This window comes from Natator depressus, chromosome 6 (genome assembly GCF_965152275.1).
Source record: "Natator depressus isolate rNatDep1 chromosome 6, rNatDep2.hap1, whole genome shotgun sequence".
Taxonomy (NCBI): Eukaryota; Metazoa; Chordata; order Testudines; family Cheloniidae; genus Natator; species Natator depressus.
The window spans coordinates 67776889-67801816 of NC_134239.1; the positions used below are offsets into that span (position 1 = coordinate 67776889).

Sequence of the window (24928 nt, forward strand, 5' to 3'; positions counted from 1 at the left end):
AGCCATGGGTAGAACCTATAAGTTTTGACTCTCATTCCTACACTACCACTACTCGCATTTGCTCCACTGAAACTGATTAGAACAAGGCCTATAATGGTGACAAAGCTTTAAGCAATCTAAACCAGATGGACTTTTTATTTTTTAATATACCAAAGACTACCCACGACATCAAGAGGTGACTTTGCAGAAAATATATCGTATCTTACCTTTTTGTCCTAAAGACACTAGGTCACATGAGCCTTTTATCCCAACCTGCTGCCAAGATGAGATGTAAACTCTTAGGAAACTTTACATCTGTCAGGTTATTTGCCAAGCAAAGCAAAGCCCTACAGTCACAACTTGATGGCACTGCTCTCTTTGACTATGGACAAAATACATTGGTACATACTATATCAATCCTACAAAGTGGGATGGGGATAAACTAGATGACACTGAGGACTTGCCTACAATGAACATTTAGTTTGAAGAAAGTTGTGGTGTGAATCAGCCCCACACTAGCTTTCTGCAGACTGTGTGGATCCTGCTGATGTGCATTAATAATTTGTTAATTTGCTTTAATCTAGTTTTCTTTTAAATGGGACTAGATCAAAGAAAACTAACAAACTGTTAATGTGCATCAGTAGGGTCCACACAGTCTGCAGCAAGCTAGTGTGGGGTAGATTCACACCCAGCCTGCTGCAAACTAATAGTTCATGCAGACAAGCCACCAGTCTTTTCTATTCTACCTTTGACTATAAAATTGATTGTAAGATTATATCCATCCTGCTGCCTACAGACCACGTATCCCACACTGCTGAGTGGAGGATACCTGGTACTCACCACTGTGTTGCCGGTTGCCCCTGAACAATGGGCGGATATAGGAATAATAACAGCTTTGAATTCAATCTCCCAAATAGATTGGAAATAATTTACACTTTAATCCCTGAATGGAAAAGAATAGAGTTAGGAGGCAATGAGTGGATAATCCCAAGAGCCAGGATGTAGTAGATATATTAAAGCACACAACCACCTGTTTTGGACATGATGGGTTATAGTTTATGCATGATTTCTTAATTTATAACCACATGTATTTTCTCTTGTGAATTGCCATTTCATTCATAAATTTACACAAATATTTGTTTGGTATTTGTTACAGAACAGGTTAAGAGAGATACCACAGCTTAATTCCACTCAATCTTTATATTATTAGAATTACACCAATTTACTTTTTTGATGGTTGGAGGAGCTGAGATATGATGACACCTATTTGTAAACCTATATGCCAGAAACATAGCACATTAGTTAAACTCCACCACCAAGAATGTTCAAGACCCATTATGCAAGTGGTATGGTAAGCCACTCTCCTGAAATGCAACTGAGCAGGATAGATATGTTGCAAGGGATCTCTTAAGCACTGGTGGAATGAAGCTGCTGGTGGAGTGTTGACTAATCTTTTCAGTTACTTAAATATCCTGGGAATTTTGCTGATGTTTGTCATTTACTGTGATTTTTGTGGAGGGAATCCATTTTCCAAAACAGCCCATATTTCCCTTATGAAAATGTAGTATCATTTTATTAAACCTGCTATACTTGCATTATGCTATGTGTTAATAAGAGTAATCTATTCTATTTGCTTCAATATAATTGCCTTTAACATTATTTTCTCTAAATGGTAATTGTCCATGTTTTTTCTCCAAGCAGTTACAAATACAGTTATCATTAAAGATAAGAATGTATGCTTTGGAAGGAGCTCAGATTAATGTGTTGATCTCAAATGAACTAGGAACTGCCAACAATATAACTCTGAAAGTGCCTCTTGTAAAGATTTCTTTAAAGCTGTCTCAAATGATTTCTAATTTGCTAGTTCTTAAAAACATGCATTAGATTTTGTTTTCCTCCTTTGAAAATGTGAGGTAGAAAAATGAAAAAATCATTTCTTTCATGGCTTGAAATCAATACACTATTTAAATAAATCCTGTTAACCCTAATGCAGATTTTATAATGTGAACTATATAATAGTTGACCTGGTTACATGAAGAAAGCTACACACTGTATATATCATATGCCTTTGTGTGTGTTTCCATTTAAAAAAAAAATCCATAAGAGTTGTCCTTATCACTGAGTGACAGGATCATTATTTAAATATTTGCATGTACCGTATACCTTTGCCTAGTTTAATTTCTATCACCACTAGTCATTGAGATATAGCACCTCCAAATTAAGTGTTTTCCATTAATAGAGATCTCGTAATCTTTTCCTGTTTACTTATACGAGTTGTAACATCGTTTTCTGATATAACGATCGTAATTATGCCTGCAATAAGAAGCTATACTCTTATTATACAATGAGAAAATTAATTTACTTTACATAGCTCTCCTACTTACATGACATACCAGTTTAATACTATACCAGCATCTCCAGCCCTAAAAAATTCCTTGCACTGTATTAACAAACTAATTAGCATGCTTGGTTCACATACATTATTCTACATTAGGGTGGCACAAATATAAACTGTTCACTTAGGCCTCAATTCCAATGTCATAGGCAAAACTGAAATAAAGAGCTTTGGCTGCAGCTATGTGAGGGTTGAGGGTGAGAAATCATCAATCCCAAGCTCTATGAAGTCAGGCTACAGCTGCTCTTACAGCCAATGGCATGGTCAATGTACACTCTGAAGTGGTTGTATAGTCCAGTGGGTCTGTGCTTTGCATGAACTCACTGGCCACACCCCTGGTCAGACCACATTTCCCCTGGATAGCGAGCCACTGAAACATATCACTGAGTTACAGTGTTATAATGCCTATATGGCATCAATGCTGCTTGAGCCCCCTCGGCATCAAAAACACAACTTTTCAGCTGTTTTTAACCAGAACAGTCAAACACACACACAATGGGATAACTATCTTTATCTGGATTTATACAGTGCATAGCATGGCAATGTACCTGATGAGTATAAGGGATACTAACACACCACAAGTGACTTCAACCACAGAAAAGTGATGGCATATAGCGTAACTGCACTTCTCAAAATGGTACTTTTATAAAACTTCCTCATTTGTGAGCAGCAGGATGTAATTTTATCCTAGATTATTAGGAGTTGTAGGATATATTATATGCAATTTTCCCTACATTTTGCAATCAGGTTTGACATTTGGTGCATGATCTTGATGTCACAATAATATGGCCATTTTTAATATACCTATTCCTCAAATGGATGCATCCACTCCTTTTGTAGTAATTGGATGATAAATCTCACCTAATGCAGTTACACCCAGTGCCTGCAGATCTGGAACTGATTTTGTAAAAGTAATAACACATTGCAAGCTGTGAGCCAACACACAAGAATGGCCAGGCTCTTCTGGTGACAGAGGTCACGTCAATTGGCATGCCATTCTCCTGCCCCACAGCACACCCGTGAACGTGGTGCACAGCTGGTGAGTGTAATCACATGGTCGTCCCTCGTGTTTCACTGCCTGCTCAGTGCACACAGTCATATCTGCGCACAATAATTATACGCCTTCCCCTGCCATTTTCATTACAAACTCACCCCCTGTCTTTCTCAACAAAAAACCTTCAGTGAGCGTCGGGCGAACACAAATCCTCCCTGCTGGGAGCCGGTTCGCCCCCCCGGCGCGCCGTACAAAGAGAGCTACCGGGAACGAGCTCTCTCGCCGCCCCGGCCCAGCCTGCGGCAGAATTCGCTGGCCCGGTTTCCAAGGGGGGCTGGGTTTCCAAGCGCGCTAGTGACGAAGTGAAGCGAACTACTCCCGTACACCCGCGCGGGACCGCTCACCACCATAGCGGCGGACCTTCCCCCCCATACTTCAGACTCAACCCATCCGCGCGGACCCTACTGGGGCACGCCCGCCTCGCCCTTTTAAGCAGCCGTGTCCCGCACAGCTCTTTTAAGAAGTAGGCGCATGCGCGCGGGGCGTGAGCAAACACAGTCCTTGGTTTAATAAGCCGGCTGCTGATCTCGCGCCTAGGCTGGTGCGCAGGAGACTCGGACCTCGTGAGTACTGGCACCCCCAAACTGCCGGTGCGTGACGTGTAGCACGGCGCGCGGGCGCTGGGGAAGGAGGCGGAGGGGGCTTTTCAGTACCTAACCGACCTCAGCCGCGAGTTCCCGTAACGATCAGCGCGCGCAGCCGCGCACGTGTCCTGGGCGGGGAGGAGAGAGGAGGCGGGGTCGGCGGCTGCCTGTTTGCGCACCATTCTTCGTTCCACAGACTGCGGTCGTGACTCGGGGCCCCGCGCCGCAGAGCCCGGCTCAGGTGAAGCGGGCTCGGAGCCTGGCGTGGGGGCGGCGTTTCAGTCGGAAATCACCGTCGAGAGGCGACGGGCTGAAAGTGCAGGGACGGTCCCGGCGGGCCTGGCTGCGCTGCACGTGACAAGGTGGCAGCGCCCTGGTTGTGGTGTAAAGTGACGACGTCACTCTGGCTCGTGGGTGGGGTCAGAGTCCCACTCGCGGTACAGTATGAGGCCAAGAAGGCCCCGATGTGGCTCGGTGCCCTCTGAGCGCTGGGTTGTGTGTTTGTCATGGGCTGTGGGTGTAGAGGGACCCGATTCACTGCTTCTCTTTACGTTGACTAAATGCTGGTGCGAGCTGCAGTGCGCAGCCCTGTGCCGCCAGGCCTCTGTAGGACTGAGGCCAACAGCTGCAGTCTTGTAAAGAATGAACTGAGATGGTTCCAGCCTGATCGCAAACATGGCCACCATCAAAGCTGTTCAAGTCAGAAGGGACTGTTCTGATCATTTTCTCTCACCCATGTGGTCTGTATTACACAGGTATAAATCCAAACTGAGGGTGGGATCCTCAAAGGGACTTAGATGTTACAACACTGAGCATCAGGCCACCTAGCAAACTGGCCACCTAGCAACCCACAAGAATGACACTGTGACCCACAGAGCTGAGTTGTGTGCCCGTACAATTATTCCTGGGGGAATTTGGTGCCAAAAAAATTAAAATTCTGCACACTTTATTTGTCAAAATAACACTACATAATTATGGCACTTTCAATTATTTTGGTAATTTATTTCAAAATACCTGTCAGCAAGTATGTCTTAGAGATGCACTTCCACCAGGAGTAGAGAGTTCAAGAAACCCCTACAACAACCCAGTTCCTGTTTCTCTGCCTCTCACTCCTGGAACTCAGCTGGGGGCAGACACCCACAGTCTCTCCCCCCTAAAGCCCAGCCATGCCCCCCCCCACCAATACACCCAAACCCCTGCCCCCCCCCCCAGAGCCTGGCTGTGCTTCCCCTCGATACCTGCACCTCCTCACCCCTAGAGCCCAGCTGTTGGGGTCCCCTGGCCCAGATACCCACACCCCCTCTCCCCCAGAGCCCAGCCATGCCCCCCACAACCAATACACCCAAACCCCCGCCCAGGGCCGGTGCAACCACTAGATGAAGGTTGGGGCAGTCAGGGGACAGGTAGGGGGTAGGGTCCTAGGGGGGCAGTTAGGGTGTGGGGTCTCAGGAGGGGGCAGTCAGGGGACAAGGAACAGGGAGGCTTAGGTAGGGGGTGGGGTTCTGGGGGGCAGTTAGGGGCAGGGGTCCCAGGAGGGGGCAGTCTGGGGACAAGGAGTAGGGGAAGGTTGGAGGTTCTCAGGGGGGCGGTCAGGGGGTGGGAAGTGGGAGGGAGTGGATGGTCCTCTTTTTTGATTGTTGAAATATGGTAACCCTATCTGGGGGGGCGCCGGGCGGCAGCCTGGGCTGGGGGCGCGGCTGCTCCCCACTAGCGGCGCTGCTGCCTTTGCAGCGCTGCTGCCCCCTGCACCGCGCTGGCTCCTCCATGGCTGGGGCTCGCCATTGCTGCAAGCGGGATGCTCTGGCTCTCCGGTGTCTCTGGAAGGTGGCTCCTCCCTGCCAAGCTGCTGTAGTGGCCCAAGCCTGGCAAAGCCAGTGGGCAGGCTGGCCCCTGGGGTCTACAAAGGCTCGTTGGGATTTGCCCCTCAATGAACCGATGTGCAGAGTGGGGGGGGGGCAAGGTGGAAGATGGCAAAAAAAAAATACCTGGCCCAGATACCCACACGCCCTGCCCCCTAGAGCCCAGCTGCAGGGCCCCCTCAGCCCAGACACTCGTCCCCCTACCCCTCAGAGCCCAGGGATCCAGAGTGGGAAATAGCCTGATGTTCAGTCCCAGGCTTGTGTGGAGTTTCCTGCAGGCCACCATCTCTTTCCCCTCAGGGCATGTGGGAGATTGCAGCTGCCTGGAACCCTCTAGCTCCCACCCCTTCCCCTCGGCAGTGTCTTCCATGTGTGAACTGGGCTAGTGGCCCCAGCACTGCAGCCCATTTTGGGGGGGAGACATGGAAGAAATTATGTGCAAAAAATATTAATTTCTGCTAAAATCTGTATTGCACATTGGCGCAGAATTTCCCCAGGAGTAATACAATGAATGGGGAGACATAGGTGCCTAAGAATGTGGTCCACAAAACCAGCATCCTAGGCCGAGAGCTGCCTGAGCCAGCCAATGGGAGATGCCAACCATGGGGCGGGGGGGTGTGAGCCCCACCCCTCTCTTGTAGATAGGCACCTAGCTCTGCTAGTGATCCATAAACAGGAGCCCACCACCTAGAGTCAGATGGCTTTAGGAGCCTGTCTTGCTCCACACAAAATGGGAGGGGGAGGAGAAAGGAGGTGCCCACCTTCTGACTTTTAGCACAGTGGTTAGAGCAATCATCTGGGATATGGAGACCCCAGGTTCAATTCTGCCCTCTCTGCCAGAGGGGGAGAAGGGAATTGAACAGGGGTCTCCCTACAGAGTCATTCTCAAACTCTTGCTGGGCCAGAAATAGTATGTGTGAGAATGATTCTATAGTCCAGTGTAAGGGCACCGAACTAGGAGGTGGGAAACCCTGGGTCCAGTCATCTTACTCCAATCACTCTCTTTCATTACTCATCCTAGTGCAAACAGCTTCAACAGGAGAATATCCCATTGCCCAGTAAATATTTTCTCCCCCCTCTCTGCCAGAAAGGATGGAATTGAACCTGGATTTCCCATGTCCCAGGCAAGTGCTCTAACCACTGTGGTAAAAGTTGTAAAGTAGGTGGTACCACCTCCTCCTCTGGCTGGATTTTGAATAGGACCTGAACCAGTAGGTAGCCTCAAAGCATTGTAGCCCAGAGAGCTAGCATTAGCATTTATTTTATTTAGCAATAATGCAAGGAGCCTACAGGCCTGTATTTTGTAAGACATTGGTTTCAGCAGTTAGCATAAGGCTTGAGGCCAATTAACTTTAGCACAGATAAATAGCCCAATGGTCACCTCTAAGTTTTGGGAACTGGGACTAGAGTGTTTAAGGGGGAAGTTTGTACATGACAACATGAGACTATGAGCTAACACCAGCTTTTGGATATTTTAGGATAGGAACATCTGCAGATGTCTGACCACAAAAGTGCCATGGCAATAAAATGACATATATGATAATAAGTTGAGATCATTAATATACTAACTTATAGAAGAAGGCCATCCCAACATTAGTAGGGTGAGGAAATACAAATAAGGAAGAGGGGACAAACCCCTACTGAATATACATTAGGCATAGTGGCATCAGTGTAACATACAAGTTGTATCCCAGCCTGTGTACAGGAGGAGAGAGAGATGTAGACCTTGGGAGGTGCCAGGATGATGGCCACTGGTGATGAGGAAGATAATGGCTAACATTTCAGGTTATTCTGCAAGGGATGGTGTGAGTATATGGATGTTCAGATGTACATTCTGTATTATCTCTGTCTACCTTGCTTGATTACCGTGTTTGTGACTTTGCTAAATGTATTAATAAACTATTACAAATACAGAAGGGTTCCTAAAGTGTGCGTGTTGCAACTGTGCATATTGGAGTTCCCAGTTATACAGTAATTTTAATAATACTGGGCTTGATCTTGGGACAAGAACTGTCAAACCTCGGAGTGATAACTGGGAATTCTTAAGTAATCAATATAATTTAATACGTAATCCATAGATCAAGCTACAGCATCCCTACCAGATCAGGCCCTGCAAACAATTTAGGCAGCTGAATGCCTATCTTCCTCAAGGTTGTGAATCAGCCTGGGGCTTAGGTAGGAGATAGGTAACTGAACTCCTAGAGAGAGGCAGCAGTGCACATGCTGAGGTGCCTAGGGTACTTTTACTTAGAAAACTGAGGTGCCAAGTGAGTTTAAGCACCTACCTGGTTTGGTGGGAGTTTTGTGAATCGCAATTTGAGCCAAAATTGGGAGTTAGGCGCCTAAACCCCAAATGGAGGGTAAATCTACACAGGCAGCAGCAGTCTGTGGCAGTGAGCATTTGCGCCTGGGTTGACAGACTTGGGCTCGTGGTGCCCATGCTATGGTGCTAAAAATAGCTGTGTAGATAGCGCTTTTAATTTGTGTCTCAGGCTTCAGCTCTTGCTCTGAAGCCCACCCCTTCCCTAGGCTTTCGATCCCAAGCTCCAGCCCGAGCCACAACATCTACACAGCTCCGTTTAGCATGGTAACTCGAGATCGAATTTGTTGTCTTGGGTTTGGAGGCTTGCTGCCACAGGCTGTATAGATGTACTTTAGGCACCTAAATCTGGGGCTTAGCTGCATACATACTTTTATGGATCTGGGCCTTAGTCCAGCCCACAGTGTCGTCCTTCCCCCAACCAAGTGCTCAAAGAGGGGACCCTCTGCACGTGGATCTCCAGGCTCCTGTGCAGAAAGTACTCCATCACCTCTGCAGCACTGCCTCGGCCCAATGTTCCCTCTAATTTTTTCCATCCATGTGTGGAATAAATTTTGTTATGTGCAACAAGGTATGTGTGTTCCACCTCTAGAAACAAAAAAACTAGATACATATTTTTTAAAAAGTTACCATAGGGATAATTACTCCAGACAGGACAGGTTAGGCATTTTAGAACTCACTACTCAAAGAATTAAATTTAAGTGTAAGAGAAATAAAAATTATGAAATGCATAAACCACTCAAAACACTAAAATAATACACTTTGAAAGAATAAAATTACAGAGAATATATGTGCATTGCAGGAAGTACCAAGAAATAACAACAACAATAATACAAGTATATGTTGGAAGGTGAGTGTGACACAGAAACTGTATGTGTGCTGGTCGCTGGGGAAGTTTCTGAGAGATGCTATGCACTGTCTCTTTAAGGAACTCACTGAAAACTCTCCCACTTTGTCCTGAGCCCTGTCTCCCTTCCCTGGCTCTGCGGAGATGGGGTACATGGGCAGGGGGGAGAGAGAGTGTGTGTGTGTGTGAGAGACACAGACAGAGACTGTGTGAGCTGGCTGCTGGGGAGGTCTCAGAGACCGTGTGCTGTCTCTTTAAGAAAGGCACTCACCGCCTGGAAGCACCAGGTGTTCAGACCGCAGAAGTTCTGAGTCCTGAGCCAGGCTGTCCCCTCTCCCCTGCTCTATGGAAATGGGGTACAGGGGGAGGGGGACACCCTGACATCAGCACCCCTTTCCCTCCTCCTGTTCTGCACAGCCAGCAGGAGGGTCTCAGGTACAGCTGCAGGAGCAACTTGGCTGCAAAGCAGTGGGATGCCGGGGCACCTGAATACACACTGCTGGATGTGTGTGCTCTGCTAATCAACTGGGCAGCACTTGAATCCCTCCTGGGCAGCCACCCAACCGTGCAGCTTAGAGGGAACATAGTGCCCCGCCCTCCTGCTTGTAGGGCCTATGCAAGGAGATTTCCTTCCTCAGTGTCCCTTCTTGAATTTTTCCATAGGAGGTGATGCTCCAGACCTGTGCTAGCACCTCTCCAGCAAGAACTACGTTTAAGCCTGGTTCTTTGAATAGATACTAATATGTGGCCCAGTTCTACAAACTCTTATTCACATAAGTTGTCCCATTGACTTCAGTAGGGCTACTCAGGTGAGATAGAATTTGTAGGATTAGACTGTGGCTTAAAATGTATAGACAAGGCCTTAATTTCAGTCAGAAAACACCAAACAATTTTCTGCTTATCATTTGTAAAATAAATACATAATTTTTGGAGATTATTTAGTGAGTGTTTCTCAATATATATATTTGTTACACACACAAGCTATGTTAAAAGAACGTCACTAAGGTTGCAAAGTCAAGCACTCAGAAATGAGGAAATGCCAGAATGAAAATTTCACAATACAACTTCAGTTCAGCCTGCTTGTGTCAAATTACAGTATTTAACTGTATGATTACATACTGTTTTCCCCCTGCCTCATTTAGTGTCCAGGACAGATTGTGCTCTGGGGATGAATAAGGGTTGTTGAATGAAGAATACTGTTGTCTGTAGGATCCCCTGCCTCAGCTGTTGCAGAAGTTGGAAGATGTGGACGTATTGCAGATACTGGGATGGGTGGGCATAGGCCCATCCAAAATTTAAGGCCCACCCCCTCAAATGAGGGGGAGGAACCACAGAGTCCAGACAGCAAAAGATTCTGGGGGACAAAGAATGAAAAAACAGGGATGGGAGTGAGGGTCATAGGGCCAAAACAAGGGACAATGAGCAGAGAACCCCGGAGAGAGACCACTACTTCAGAAGAACTCTCCCCAGAGACATGACATAACAAGGGGTTGGAAATAAGCCACACAGTTGCAGAGCACCTTCCCCCACCTCCTTGAGCATCCTCTTCCTGGTCTGATTGATGGCCATCTTGCCAGTGCCAGGAGGAGGTTGATATGGAGGTCTCGTGCCTCTGTAGGGCCATGGGTGGGGTGTGCATGTACAAGGAGGTGTAGGGAGAAATGCAGTCGGAACCTCAGCAGGTTCTGGAGGAGCTGGAAGAGGGGCTGCAGCCTGACGCTCTCTACATAGATGTATGCCAGGGTCTCTCTCGGTGCAAAAGGGGCAAGTGTCAGGAGACTCTGTGAAGCACGCCAACCACATGCCCATGCTCACAGCTCCATAGAGGAGCTACCAGCTGAATTCCCCGGAAGGCTGAGGGACTAATGTAGAATACAAGCTGGGCCACTGGGGCTCCCAGCCTTCTGTAGGTGGCAATAGCTGCTGCCACTTGGTGTTGGGGCAGGATACAAGAGCAAGGACATGGAGCATGAACCATGGACAAGTATAGATGTTTTCAGGCACAGTTCAGAGATGGACTAGCTGAATGGCATTCAGTCTACTTGGGTGATGCATTGGAGGTCTCTAGTGGACTAGTGGGGTTGGAAAATGTGTCGCAAATGAGGCAAGGGATGCCACGATGAGAAAAGATGGTCTCATGGTTAAGGCACGTGAATGTTGGTCTTGAGAATTAGATTCTATCCCTGCCTCTGCCAAAGAGATCCAGTGTTGCTGGGCAAGTCACTTAAACCAGACTTTTCACTGGTGGTCACTAATTGTGTGTCCTCAATTTTTTATTGGGTTTTGAGACCCTGGGGTCTCATCTGAAGAAGTGCTGAGCACTGAGCTGCAACTGAAGATTTGGAGCTGTGCTTTGAACATATAAAGTGGTTTATAATGTTAAATATTCTGAAGGAAAAAAACAGGTCCTAGTTGTCTCAAGTTTGGCAGTCAAAATTAGTGGATTAATTTTTACTTTAATCTCTGTGTCTCAGGCAACCTTCATTCTGGCATTTCCTAACATTTGAGTGCTTGCCTTTGCAACCTTAATAACATTCTTTTAAATATGGTTTTGTGGGCAATTTACTAGGTTTTTAAAAAAGGAAACTGAACAAATAGGAATTCCATCATGTAGCATCATATTGACACCTGCATGGCTTATCAGCAGGGTTGGAACCCGTAGATCCACCACTCAGACATTTGCCACTTCAGCTAACTGAATAACTGATAGCAGCAGTAGGTTGTCATCCTCTACGTACACCAGTACTAGATGAAGATGAGACACACACTTTGTTCGTGGGTTGCCACAGATATTTGTTGTCAGCAAAGGAATGAGACTCAGGAATCCTGGATTCCATTCCAGGCTCTGGAGGGATGTGTGCTGTCGTGTGCACACAGACTCTTCTGCCCATTTCAACAAAACTTGACCCCTTCTGCTCTGTCCTCCTGAACCTGTCCCTGTCCCATTCTTTTTTCTTCCCCAGCCTGGCTCCTCATCCCAGTTCTATTCTCCTCATCTAGCCAGTCCTTGTCTCCCCCTCAAAACACATCATCCAAATCGCAGTTCCTTGTGCATCTCCCTGAGGCTCTTTGACCCAATCTATTCCTCCCAACTTGGTCTGGCTCTTGTCCCATCTGCATTCAGATCAGGCACCCTCCTTCTCCTTGCTGCCTAAACCCAGCAGGGAGAAGCTTTAAGAGCACAGAAGAGACAGGCTCCTACTCTCAGTTCTAGTGCCCAACTCTGGCCCTGGCTCTGCCTGCAGCAGCCCAGAGTGGCAATTGCAGGGAATGCTCTGCTCAGCTCCAGTAGGAAGCATGCCTAGAGCAGACAGAATCTTTGGAGACTTTAGCTGTAAAAGTCTAACACATCTCTAATAAGCATGTGCATTGCTGTGGTTTTTTTTTTCAAAAACTTGTAACTTGGCCAAATTTGGGTAGATTTTCCCAAGAACAGCAAAAGGCATATACGTGATACAAAGGCCCATCCTCTGCCAAAATTCAAGCCCCTGCTCCAAAGCAGGAGGCACTAGCAGAGTCACAAAGAAAGAGTTGCCAGAACTTTTTAACATGGGAAACATGCTTCCCCGGTCTTTTTCTTAGAAACAGCTGAACCTTTTTGGCTGAAACTTTCCAGAAAAATTCAGCTTGAGACAGACACCTAGCATATAACATTTCAACCCTAGTGGTTAAATTTTGGCAAAATTATAAGCAACTGAAAGCACCATCTTATAATGAGAAGTGTTAGGAAACCTTAATAATAAATGGTGCTACCAATACACAAATGAAAACAAAAAAGCATTGACTTTTTTTTCCAAAATAAAGCCCACAACATGGTCGTCTTCACTAATGTATTTTAGTCCTTTAAAATCCGGGTAACATTTTTAAAAGGGTTGTTGTATGCCTGTTTGCAAAAATGGGAAGAGACGTGGAAAAGTAAAAGTAGGACAGAGAACATAGTTGAGACTCCTCTGGGGATATTGCTGTTACACTCTCTAATGCTGCTGTAGCATGACTCAAATGCTGCTGGCATTCAGTCATGGCTTTTTAACCTTGCTGTAATTTATAGCCTGAATGTGATAAAAGAACATTCTCAATTAATACACTCAATCCATTATTATTTGAAAAGTCTAATGTGTTAAAGTGTGCAGCATCTTATCCCAAAGAACTGAAGCAATACAATTTTCCTTAGAAATGGCATTCATATTGACATGACACATGTATTCAAGGCAGTAATGTAAATACTCTTTTTTTTCACTTTTTAAAGAAAAATATTTTTCCTTTCAGTCCCTGCAAAAGACTCCCATAATCCAATGGTGCTAAAAGGTGTGACCCTATTTTTTTTCTTATGAAGTCTCTATTGCTTTTTAATGTTGGAAGATATTGGTGCTTCATGTTACATTGTGATATTAATGTGTCCAGCATTTTTAACTTGTGTAATGGTTTATTGGCTTGCAGCCTGGAATAAGTGCAGTTGTACTGAGAAATAAATGTCCATCTCCATAATTATCTTTTACTGTGACAGCTGCCATACAGTGACACTTCAATCACCATCTTCCCCCTTACTCTCTCACCACCCACTCACTATATCAGAGAAGGTCTCCAAATGGCATTGCTGTACAAGTTTATCAACCACAGATCAGTAAGCTGAACTCAGATATTAACGGTATTCCTGTCCCCCAAGAACTTCAGACCTTCAAATAAGTAATCTAAAATTTTGCCCCTTAGATGCCCCTCTCTCTCTCTCTCATCTTCCTGTGCATTCCTGCAAATGTGCTGTTTTCCTGTGTTTTAATATTTTTGTTTGTTAATCAGTGATTTTAAAAAATGCATTGATGCTAAGGTGGTAAGAATATGTTTAAATAACTTCAACACTCACTAACGCACTGGAATTTCCAGATGGAGCTGAATATTTTGAGGTCTGCACTTACTGCGTGCCACAATACAGAGCAGGTGTTGGGGAGGGTAGAAATACATATATATTTAAGAATTACTAATTGGCCCTTGTTAATACTCTTTCCATTCTCATAATACAATTGCGTATTGACTTCAGAATTACAAAGATTGTCAAAAATATGCACACACAAACGTAATTTCTCTCTCAGGCCCATATTAAAATAACTACATGATGTCTGTGGGTGAAATCCATTACACCTACATAAAACCTGGGAATTTAGGCTTTAAGTGGGTGGAGTGTGGAGAGATTTTTGGAGGTGAAATCCATTCCTTATACCCAAAACCCAGAGCTGTTGAGTGGGGCTGCTGCAGAGACTCCCATGGCTACTATTTCAGCCTATGGGCTATGAAAGTGACAGCTCTTCATACCAGTTGCATGGGATGTTTGGGCCACTGGATCAGCATAAATGTGGATCCCTTGACTCCTCCTTAGTTCATCCCCATTGCAGTCCTTCATAAAGGTTTATGCAGTAGTAAGATGGTGAACTATTCTGCGGTGCATGGGAACTGTGCATTTACTCTGTCTGCAGACACCCCTTTTCCAATTCTATCTAGGGATTAAATGGTGCAGAGGGCCACATCAAGGCACGACTGTGGCAGAGTAGGAGTTGAACTGAGCTCTCCCAAGTTCTAGGCTAGTACCCTTGCCACTGGGCTACTGTTCTTCATAGTTTACATCTGTATGTTTAGTTAAGAAACTCTATGGATATTTGAATATTTATGAACCTTCTCTTAAATGTTAATCTCTGTACTTTTAAATGTTTAGATTTTAACTGTAACATTATTTGGTAAACTTGCAGCCATAACAAAAGTTACAAAGTTTTTATGTGTTGTTAACTATACTGTGGTAACTTGGTTTTGTTGTGGAGAGCTGTGTGGGCTACCATATACAGTGTAATTATTCATAGATATGAGTTGGGTATAATACCAGTGGCTGATAAATCAATATACAAACATTTAAAATAATCTGTAACATTTGTGGTGGCAAATCAGCCACCTCCTTCCTCACCCTCAGAGCAGCCAACTGGCTTTAGTGGATGGATCCAATGGTGACTGGCTTTAGTGGATGGATCAGACTTGAAGAGGAGAGACTCTACGGAGGGCCCATAACAGCAAGCTCACTAAGCTAGTGTTTAAGAATGCCACATTTCATAGTTTTGCACCACTTGGGAACTGAAATATCAGAAGAAAACCAGATCTCATGTAATTTTATTCTCATAAACAGCATTTGAAAATACAATGGCAAATAAACACAAATATTACACCCCATGCATATATCAAATATAGATGGGAGGCAATGCATTTGGTTTTTTTCTTTTTGAGAAAGGGAGAGGGACCTGCATATGTTCATTCCTACCCCATTTAGGAGAGGAGATGTGCATATTCTTGTTATGCTCAATCCCCCCCATTTATTTATATATAAAACACACACACATGCTTATTTTACTTTTTGTATTTTCTAACATTCAAGAATAAAGTCTTGAACAAGCACTCCAAACTAAACAGATGAGTCCAGAAAGAAAAAATGATCACTAAATCTGATTAGTTGTTCTCATCAACAAAATAAACATTGTGACAGAGATATCAGCTATCATGTTTTATTTTTTAATGTCCTTGATGCTAATGGAGGTTAATGTTTATGGAGCATAGCTGAGCAAGAAGTATGTAATCCAGATGTTAGCAAGAGGAACATTTTTATTTTTATTCTTAATCCTGGAAGTCCATGAGATTGTAATTTTCTCTTTATTAATTAGGTTTATATCACATCGATCACCATGGCATTTTCAGTAGCAAAGACTCAGTCAGTGCTGGACACAAATGTCCAGTCCTCTATTTCATTCCCCCGTTGAGATGCAAGGGGAAACTACCCAGGAAAACAGTTCTAGTGGTGTAAAATTCTTCCTCACCCTTGACCAGGGGTGAAAATAAAATCCAGCTCTTACTGGTATGGGCTGCTCTGGCCCTCCCAGAAGGGGCAGGGCCTTGGGTGGAAGGGGCAAGGCTTGGGGGTCAGCGTCTCCCATCTGCACTCCCTGGCCCGTGCCACCGGGGGTTCCAGCAGTGATTTAAAGGGCCCAGGGCTCTAGCCGGTGCTGCCACAGTAGCAGTGGCGGCAGCTGGAGCCCCAGGCCCTTTAAAATTGTGGCCCCAGGGCAGCTGCTACTTTCCTCCTCCCCCACCAGCGGCAGCCGGGGGCAAAAAGAACAGTGATGTTAAGTGCTGCCATCACTGCCCCTTCTGCAACCCCCATTGGCAGCCCTGCTGGGTTATCACTGCCCCTTTTGTGCCTCCCCATTGGCGGCCCTGCTGGTAGGGACCCGGCAGGGCTGCCGATGGGGGGTGGGGGGGCGCAAAAGGGGCAGTGACTTTAAAGTCAGTGGTAGGGGCTGGTACTGGCGGCTGCCTTTTACCGGTACGCCGTACCGACTTGTACCCCCTTACTTTCACCCCTGCCCTTGACCCTTCTCAGAAGAAAATGTGCTGCTGAAGCAAAGACCTGATATTTCTTCTCTCCTCTTCATGGAGAGCAATACTTGAGTTGCCTTATATTGCTGTCTCTTACCTCATATTGAAAAACATATCTTAAATGGCAGTCTTTAGTGCAATGTAATTTATTTATTTATTGATGTCACTGGCATGTCTACCTTTTACTTGACTGTGTGAGACCTACATACATCCCTTTACCTTAGGTTGTTCAATGTAATGAGCTGTCTAATCTTATTTCTCTATATTTAGCTATATGTTTGTATGTTGGGATGTATGTTTACCCTCCCTTAACATGGATATAAATCCATACTGAAATTAGATTAGGTACCTCAGTGTTTTTCATTTTTTTAATAGGGACATTAATTAATATGAAAAGGAGTTATGTACATTGGCCAAACTGGACAGTCTCTATGTAAAAGAATAAATGGACACAAATCAGATGTCAAGAATTATAACATTCAAAAACCAGTCAATCTCTCTGGTCACTCGATTACAGACCTAAAAGTGGCAATTCTTCAACAAAAAAACTTCAAAAACAGACGCCAAGGAGAGACTGCTGAATTGGAATTAATTTGCAAACTGGACACCATTAACTTAAGCTTGAATAAAGACTGGGAGTGGATGTGTCATTACACAAAGTAAAACTACTTCCCCATGTTTATTCCCCCCCCCCCCCCCCCCGGTTCCTCACACATTCTTGTCAACTGCTGGAAATGGCCCACCTTGATTATCACTACAAAAGGTTGTTTTGTTTTTTTTTCCTCTCTCCTGCTGGTAATAGCTTACCTTACCTGATCACTCTCGTTATAGTGTGTATGGTAACACCCATTGTTTCATGTTCTCTGTGTATATAAAATCTCCCCACTGTATTTTCCATTGCATGCATCCGATGAAGCGAGCTGTAGCTCACGAAAGCTTATGCTCAAATAAATTTGTTAGTCTCTAAGGTGCCACAAGTACTCCTTTTCTTTTTGTGGATACAGACTAACATGGCTGCTACTCTGAAATCTGTAATTAATATGAGATATTAAAAAGGGTTTGTGGTTTTTGGATTTTTTAAATAAATCTAATTTGTTTTTCACTTTTACTGCTGTTTAATTGTCCAAACTGAATGAATGAAGGGTAAAAAGTAAAGCAGACGAGGCTGTTTTACTTCCTGATTTCACATACTATTACAGTGGTGTTTGGATTTGTGTTGCAATCACTGCAGAGGAATATTTAAATATAAACAAAACCTTTTTCAGTTTTTACAGATAATATATATTTTATAAAACTTATTTCCAAACGCTAATTTTTGGGTCCAAACTACCTGACATTGAGTTGAGTGGGATGATACGCGTATGTAAAATTGCATGTGTGTTTTCAGGATTGAGACCTTTAGTTGTCTCCTAAAGCCTTTCCAGAAGACGTCATTGGGCTACGGGGTGAAATCTTGGCTCTATCAAAGTAGATGACAAAATTCCATTAACTTAAATGGGGCCAGACCTTCACAGCTAATCTTTTTTTACTCCCTTTGCTGCTGAAATTTGAATTCATCTTAACAATAGTTTTCTATGGAATGCCAGTTCATGTCAAGAAAAACCAGCTATGCTGAAAGAGAGAGTTTTTTCTAACATATCTGGTATACCTGTCAGCAGAGACAGTTAAGCATGGGCTTCATTTATAAGTTTAAAGGAACTGGGAGTGAAATCATTACCCTACTGAAGTCAGTCATTTTAAAAATAAGTTAATCATTCATTCTGGGTAAATTTTTCTCATTTAGCTCTTTTCCTGCTTCTTTCACACTCTGTATTCCTTAATCAGTTTCCCATCATTATCCTTGCTAACAGAATAGTTGCAGAGCAAAAGTGAAGGATGGCAGGCTTTTCCCACCTCAAGAAGCAAAAGATATGCAGCTGTCTGTAGTCAGTTGTGACTTCAGCCACAGCCACTGTCTATGAGACCACTTGAATGTTTTGCTCTCTATTGGACCCACATGTGGAATTTAAATTGTTTTTCTCTGAGTTTCAAATTACTGAATACTTCACCCCCAAAATGTTTCTCAGTAAGAAAATTGTATAAATTTGACATGCATTTCAAACAGCTTTTGCTTTACAGGGTTACTGACATACAGCGTGGAATTCCTGCCAAAGTGGTAATGATTATACAAAGAGTGGTGTTGAACTCACGTCCTGGTATGTATTTATTTCTAACAAAAGATCAGTGTATTTTGTATAATTGCGTAATACTCCTAAATGGGGAGGGAAATGGAGGAAAGTAACATGAGATATTTACAGAAAGTAATGTGCAATAGAAAAAGAGGTTTATAATAGAAGTGTAGTTATTGAGCAGTCTTCAAACTTTTAGGCAAGAAAAAACACAGTCCATATGTATTATGGAGTTAAGTGTAACATTAGTGACTCAGTGGCAATAGCCAAAGGCATGCTATCATTTACTGCTTTTTAGCTTTAAAATTTGTTCTCATTTTACTCTGCTGTTTGTAATTGAGATGATTGAAAATAATATGCTTCTCTGCTGACTTTTGTCCTTTTCTTTTGGCAAATTTTGAATCTCTGCTTCCTCCCATGTTCCTAAAGAGCTTGAAATTTACATGGCTTTTGTTGTTGTTTGTTGTTTACTTCTTTGCTTATGCACTTGCATCACTGTAGATGTCAGAACAACTCTTGGAATAGTGTTTATTAGTTTGCTGCTGCTGAACCAGTAAAAATGTTGACATTTTTGGATGTTTCTCAGTTTGGAAATAGTTTTTGCAGGTAAAAACGACAGCGGTATCTCCTGTAGATAGGTGTTTCTCTAAAGTGAGTGAAGGATCAATCAATGACCTAAATTTGTTCAGTTAACGCCAGAAATGGCCCCAGTTCTTAGGTCTGGCTGCGGGGCACTTAGCACAGACCCTGGAGAGAAGCTCTCTAATCCTGGGAATTACCACAGCATCTGGACTTTTCTAAGTTAAGCATAGTTGCTTATGGCCCCAAAGGGCTGTTGTGGCAGTGAGGAATATCTAAAGCATACTGGCACTCTGGCCACACTGTCTTTTCTCTGGCAAGACTTCTGTGTCAAGGGAGGCCACAAAAGGAAGTGGTATAGAGTCCATCTGGCCAGATCCACCAGGTTTCTGGAAATGGCACAGAGAGGCTGTACCAGACCAGAGAAACTGGTCCAATGCCACCTCTGTGTGTTAGAGTGAGGGGTAATCAGAATTTTGTCGCTACGCAAGTATGTCATTGTCTTTGGAAAATAATAACAACTCAATTTATATGAGCCAAGTTTGGATTTGATCTCTGCCACATTTTTCTTACCTGCCGTGATAAAACTTTATAGCTCTGGGACTGTTCAGAATTTAGGAGTGGTGTTGGGTTCCTAACCTGACTGTCCAGACTGTGATGCAGTAAAGTGAACTTATCATTATGTGTAAAAAAATATTAGCATGAATATATTTTCTGTCCCAAATTATATGTATACCTATCAATTATAATTTCATGTGTCTTTTAATAAGCTATGTTAAATGAATAAAATTAGTGAGTGTGTTTGGGTATTGGTTTTTGTTTTTTAATTTTTCTCAATTACTCTTGACACTTCCTAATTTCAGAATGAAAAGTATAAAAACAGCATAATTCTCCCGTTACACAGGTGCAATTCAGTAGTATTGCATGTGTGTAATTTAGAGCAAAATTAGGCACCATGGATCTGATTCCTTTCTCACTTACACCAGTGCAAATCAGGAAAAATTCCGTTGCCATAAGTGAGTTATATTGGTGTAAAGCTAGTATGAGAGCAGAACTGGGAGCAGCATTTTTACAGCATCTCAAATCCAGCTGTCCTTACTTAAGAGCATTGAAATTGTCCTCTGCACGCATTGACGTTCACATCCCACTTGAGTGAATGGGGTTGGGGAAAATGGTGAATTTACCTTTTCTGCAGTTTGTGGGTGGCTGAAGACCATTCTGCGAGGCAAACTGATTTAGGTTATCAAGACTGTCTTTGCAACAAAAAAAACCTTAAGACACATTCTTTTTGTTTTGCTTCCTACGGAAACTTAGACTAATTTGGAAAATTGATCTAAGAATAAAATGACTACGAATAATTCATTTATTAAGGAGGTTAATTTTTTAGCCTCCAATTTGTTAAATGTATCTTCTGTGCAAAGTTATATGCTACATTTTAAAAAGTATTCTTGTTAGCCTTTTTGAATGCTAATATGAGAAAATGCAAAGGTACGTGTTCAGTCCCAAAAAACTATGGCCGTGATCCTGCAAACACTAATGCATGGGTACTCGAACATAAGAAGTGCTGTATTGTGTCAGAGCAATGGTTCATCTATCCCAGTGTCCTGTCTTCCAATTGTGAAGTTAAGTGCATGCATGGATCAGGGTTAGGGTTCTCACCACCCTGCAAGATGAAGCTGTAAGTCAGTTTCTTCCTTGCTGAAAAGACCCTTGGAAATATTTACCGGGGTACATAAAACTCCTTTTATTTCTTTTGTTTCAGAGAAATAAATAATCAAGACATACTATGTAAGAATACTATGTCAAACTGGAATTTTGTGAATTTTAGTCCACTTAAAAAGTTAAATTATTTACTAAAAAAGGAAGCAGAACATTTAAATAAAAGGCCTCAATTTTTTAAAAAGAAAGTTAGAGCAAAGGTTTTATTACTGATTTGTTTGGAGGTTGTTTTTTTTGCTTCACTTTAAAATAATTCTAGGTAAAAATGGTGTGCCAGTGGCAGAAAACTTCCGAATAGAAGCAGTCCCCCTACCAGAGAAAATCACAGATGGACAGGTACAAACTCGAACCCTCTACCTCTCTGTGGACCCTTACATGGTAAGTGAAAGAATTGAGGCCATGTCAGGAGATTTTCTAAAAATGATTTTACCTCCGTGCCAACCAGGATGTTTAGTGTGAACTACACAAACTATGAGCCAAACTTATCCCTGATATAACTCCATTCACTTCTGTGGAGTTATATTAGGGGGGAATTTGGCATTAATGTGCCTGTGGCTTATATAGATTTTTATATATAAGAATGGGGTTATATATAGTCATGGGGTGGGGCAGAAGCAAAAATCAAAATTCCCTGATACTCATAGAAAGCAGTCAGCGAGGCCCAGACCCTCAGAGGTATTTAGGTGCTGAACTCCATGGGAAAACAGTGCCTACATACCTTTGAAGATCTGGACCTTATTTTCAAGCACAAAATTAGTATTCTATTTAGTTATCCAGTTTTTACTTACATATGTGGGGCCAGGTGCTCCTCTGCTCTGGATGGTGTAGGAGGGAGCAAAGAAAAAACAAACACAGCATGTGGAGGGGCCAGTGAGGCTGTCTAATGCTCCCTCACCCTTCTACCAATACCTGCAGAAGCCCTTCCATATGAACAATACATAGTTGGGAGCGCTTTGGATTTGGGGGTGGAACTAGGCAGAGCCACCCTTAGCAATTTTTGCATGGGCCTGTAAAATAAAATGTTCAACCTTCATGAAGAAAAGGACTAGACATGCTCTCTTTTTCAGAATATAAAGGAAAGATGAGACAACCCCGACATTTCTAGATTCCCCTAATCATAGAAGGCCCACAGTCATGGGCTTTAGGCACCACAGTTTTGCTCTGAAACTGAGTAGCAGCAGCAGCTCTCTACAGAATAGTCTGCCCTTAATTTGGCAGAAATTCTAATAGAAAATCCAGCAGAGTTAGTACTGCCAGCCCACCACAGAATCTAGCACAACTATCTGGGTCTCAGGATTCACTCCAGCCTGCACTCTTGGCCTAGGTTGTGAGACAGCAAGAGGCCAATGACAGTAACCTGAAGGTCAATCCCCCATCTGTGCCATTAAAGGAGGTAGCAGCAACACCAACACCCACCCAGAAGAGGCAGATCAGGAATGATGTGGAGGAAGCAGAGATGGGAGGGAGGTGTGAAAGATGGCATTCCTGTCCCCCAAGAGCCCAGCTACCTTTCCAGCAACAATTTATGATTCAACGTGCACTTCCAATGCTCGATTTCTAATGAAAAAAAAAAAATTTAGGGTCCAATAGGGCAGCTGAATTCAAGTGGCCCAGATGTTTTCACAGAAGGAAGAAATAGGAAATCATATTCAAAACATAACCATGACATTTCATATTAAACCCATAATATCTTAAACCAACCATTCTGGGGTCTGGGTTAGTGGCCTACTAATAATGATTTGCATGGTTACATGAGAATAGGGTTGCCAACCCTCCAGGATTCTCCGGGAGTCTCCAATTAAAGACTGTCTTGCGATAAAACCTCCAGGAATATGCCCAACCAAAACTGGTAACCCTACACACAAGACCCAGCTTTGATTATTGATCCTGGGCTCCTATTCCCTGGGCTGGCAGGAGCTGTGATTATGCAAGAGCAGTATTCTTGGCCCCTTCTAGTGGAGGAGTACCCCATGTTTCTGTATAAAGTTCTCTTCATCTGATTAAGTACTATTGATTGGGTTTGAAGAGAATCTCAAGTCCTCATTGGCTAGAAGTTTGTGTGTGGTGTGGTGCTTCAGCGTATGTGTTTGTGGTGACACTATTGTGGAAAATAAAATGTCCTCCCTTTATATCTATGTGAATGAATGAAAGGAGAAATAAAGAATTAAGAAAAGAAGGTGAAAGTGGAGTTCTTATTGAAAGATTTTTGGAGTAGCCCTTTGTGCTTTGTTGTTAAATGCATTCCACCCCAAGTTACTGAACATGTAAAGAAAACTCATGTACATCATCATGCAAGAATCTCCTCACTAGAGCCTTGTCTTTTAGCGCTGCCGCATGAATGAAGACACAGGTTCTGATTACCTCTTGCCCTGGCAGTTGTCTGAGGTGGCTGATGGTGGGGGCATCGGGGTTGTGGAGGAGAGCAAACACGCTAACTTTGCTAAAGGAGATATTGTAACTTCTTTCAACTGGCCCTGGCAGACAAAGGTCATTCTAGATGGAAGACTCCTCCAAAAGGTAACATACTGAACTATAGAAAATTAAGTTAGTGTGTACACTATTTTTCTCCATTTAAAAAAAAATCTTTTGTTTGCATGTGACAATTGATTCTTTTATTTTAGAGATATGTCAAGAACAAAGCAGTGCTAATAAAGCAACCAGTTACTACAAAGCAGATCAAATTATGTTTGGCAAAGTCTACATTAATTTCTCTTTTCCTTGTAAGAAGCAATTAGAATTCCTTTTCCTGCCACTAACAATCCAATGTTAAATTCATCAGCATCTTTTCTGATGCTGCTGTTAAGGTTTGTCCATTAATATGCAAACTCCAGGTAGAACTTTTGACACCTGATCACCAATATATCTTACTACTATGTTCTTAATTTAATTGGTGTTGGTCCTGCTTTGAGCAGGGGATTGGACTAGATGCCCTCCTGAGGTCTCTTCCAACCCTAATATTCTATGATTCTAACACATTTTGTATTAAATGCAAAAAGCATACATTAGTGAAACCTTGTAAAATCTCAAGCACACCCACAAAGGTAAGGCTATTCAAAGTCACAGTTCTGTAATGGCTATAACTTGGCCCCTCTGCACATACAGTATTTAATATATTGCATTTTCACAATAGAAAACTTCTGCAACTTGAGGTAGAACTTGGCTTTCTGGAAACATTTGTTTTAGGACTACTTGTGTCATTAACTCAACTCCAAGATATGGCAACCCTGCTGTAGCATCCTTCAGGCCATCATGGGTGTAGTTCAACATTGTTAACTATTTTCTGTCTCCGAACTGGTATTTGACCATGGCATAATTTTACATCTTACCATCTAATTGCTAAAAATAGTTACGTTTCTTGTGAGTGACTTTTTGTTAAAAGCATTTTGGAAAAAAAATCCTATTTATGTTCCCCTTTTTTGTTACCTTGTTATTGAAGTATTATAGTAGGTCTGACAGCTAGTGCACAGGAGGTTTCTGAATACTGATTTGTACTTTGTCTGAACTAAACAGCCTGGGTTATTTTGTACGTGTGTTTATTTAAAATGTGGTCATCCTAAAATCTGCAGTCAACAAATAATAATAATCCAAAATGTCACTTAAAATTTTTTTTTTCTTGTGTAGCTTGATCCACAACTTGTTGATGGACACCTCTCCTACTTTCTTGGTGCAGCTGGCATTACTGGGCTGACGTCCTTTCTAGGAATAAAAGAGAAGGGGCATGTGTCTCTAGGTGCCAATCAGACAATGGTTGTCAGTGGGGCTGCTGGTGCCTGTGGTTCTCTGGCTGGTCAGGTAAACAGGTTTAAGATTTGCAAGAGAATGAGCTATTACTTCTAAGTTCTGTCTTGTGAGATGTGCATTCTTGTAACTTCACTGATTTCACTGGAGTTGCACCCACTTGCTTATTTCATCTGTAAATTTGACTCACAGTCAATGGGGGGGGGGTGGTATTTATGCTAAATGTATTTAGGTGTAGAACTTCAGATTCTTGAAACTGGGAGGGGAAAAGTTGAGTGTGATGAT

At 43.1% G+C, this 24928-nt stretch overlaps 2 protein-coding genes across 6 annotated transcripts in view; one reads left to right on the forward strand and one right to left on the reverse strand.

The window, feature by feature from the left end:
- MIDEAS (mitotic deacetylase associated SANT domain protein) overlaps positions 1-4229 on the reverse strand; it is a 104681-nt gene extending 100452 nt beyond the window's left edge. For 2 of the 3 annotated variants that reach the window (XM_074955617.1, XM_074955619.1), the window contains exon 1: positions 3527-4003. The gene's annotated coding sequence lies outside the window, so the exon portion shown is untranslated. Of the gene's footprint in view, positions 1-3526; positions 4004-4090 lie in introns of those variants that run through there. The other variant, XM_074955618.1, reaches the window with a different exon arrangement.
- PTGR2 (prostaglandin reductase 2) overlaps positions 3752-24928 on the forward strand; it is a 28649-nt gene continuing 7472 nt past the window's right edge. The window contains exons 1-5 of one of the 3 annotated variants that reach the window (XM_074955623.1): positions 3752-3991; positions 18558-18634; positions 21165-21283; positions 23231-23422; positions 24527-24697. In XM_074955623.1, the coding sequence (XP_074811724.1) occupies positions 18598-18634; positions 21165-21283; positions 23231-23422; positions 24527-24697 (519 nt within the window). In that variant the 5' untranslated portion in view covers positions 3752-3991; positions 18558-18597. Of the gene's footprint in view, positions 4019-4230; positions 4254-18557; positions 18635-21164; positions 21284-23230; positions 23423-24526; positions 24698-24928 lie in introns of those variants that run through there. The other 2 variants (XM_074955622.1, XM_074955625.1) reach the window with 2 other exon arrangements.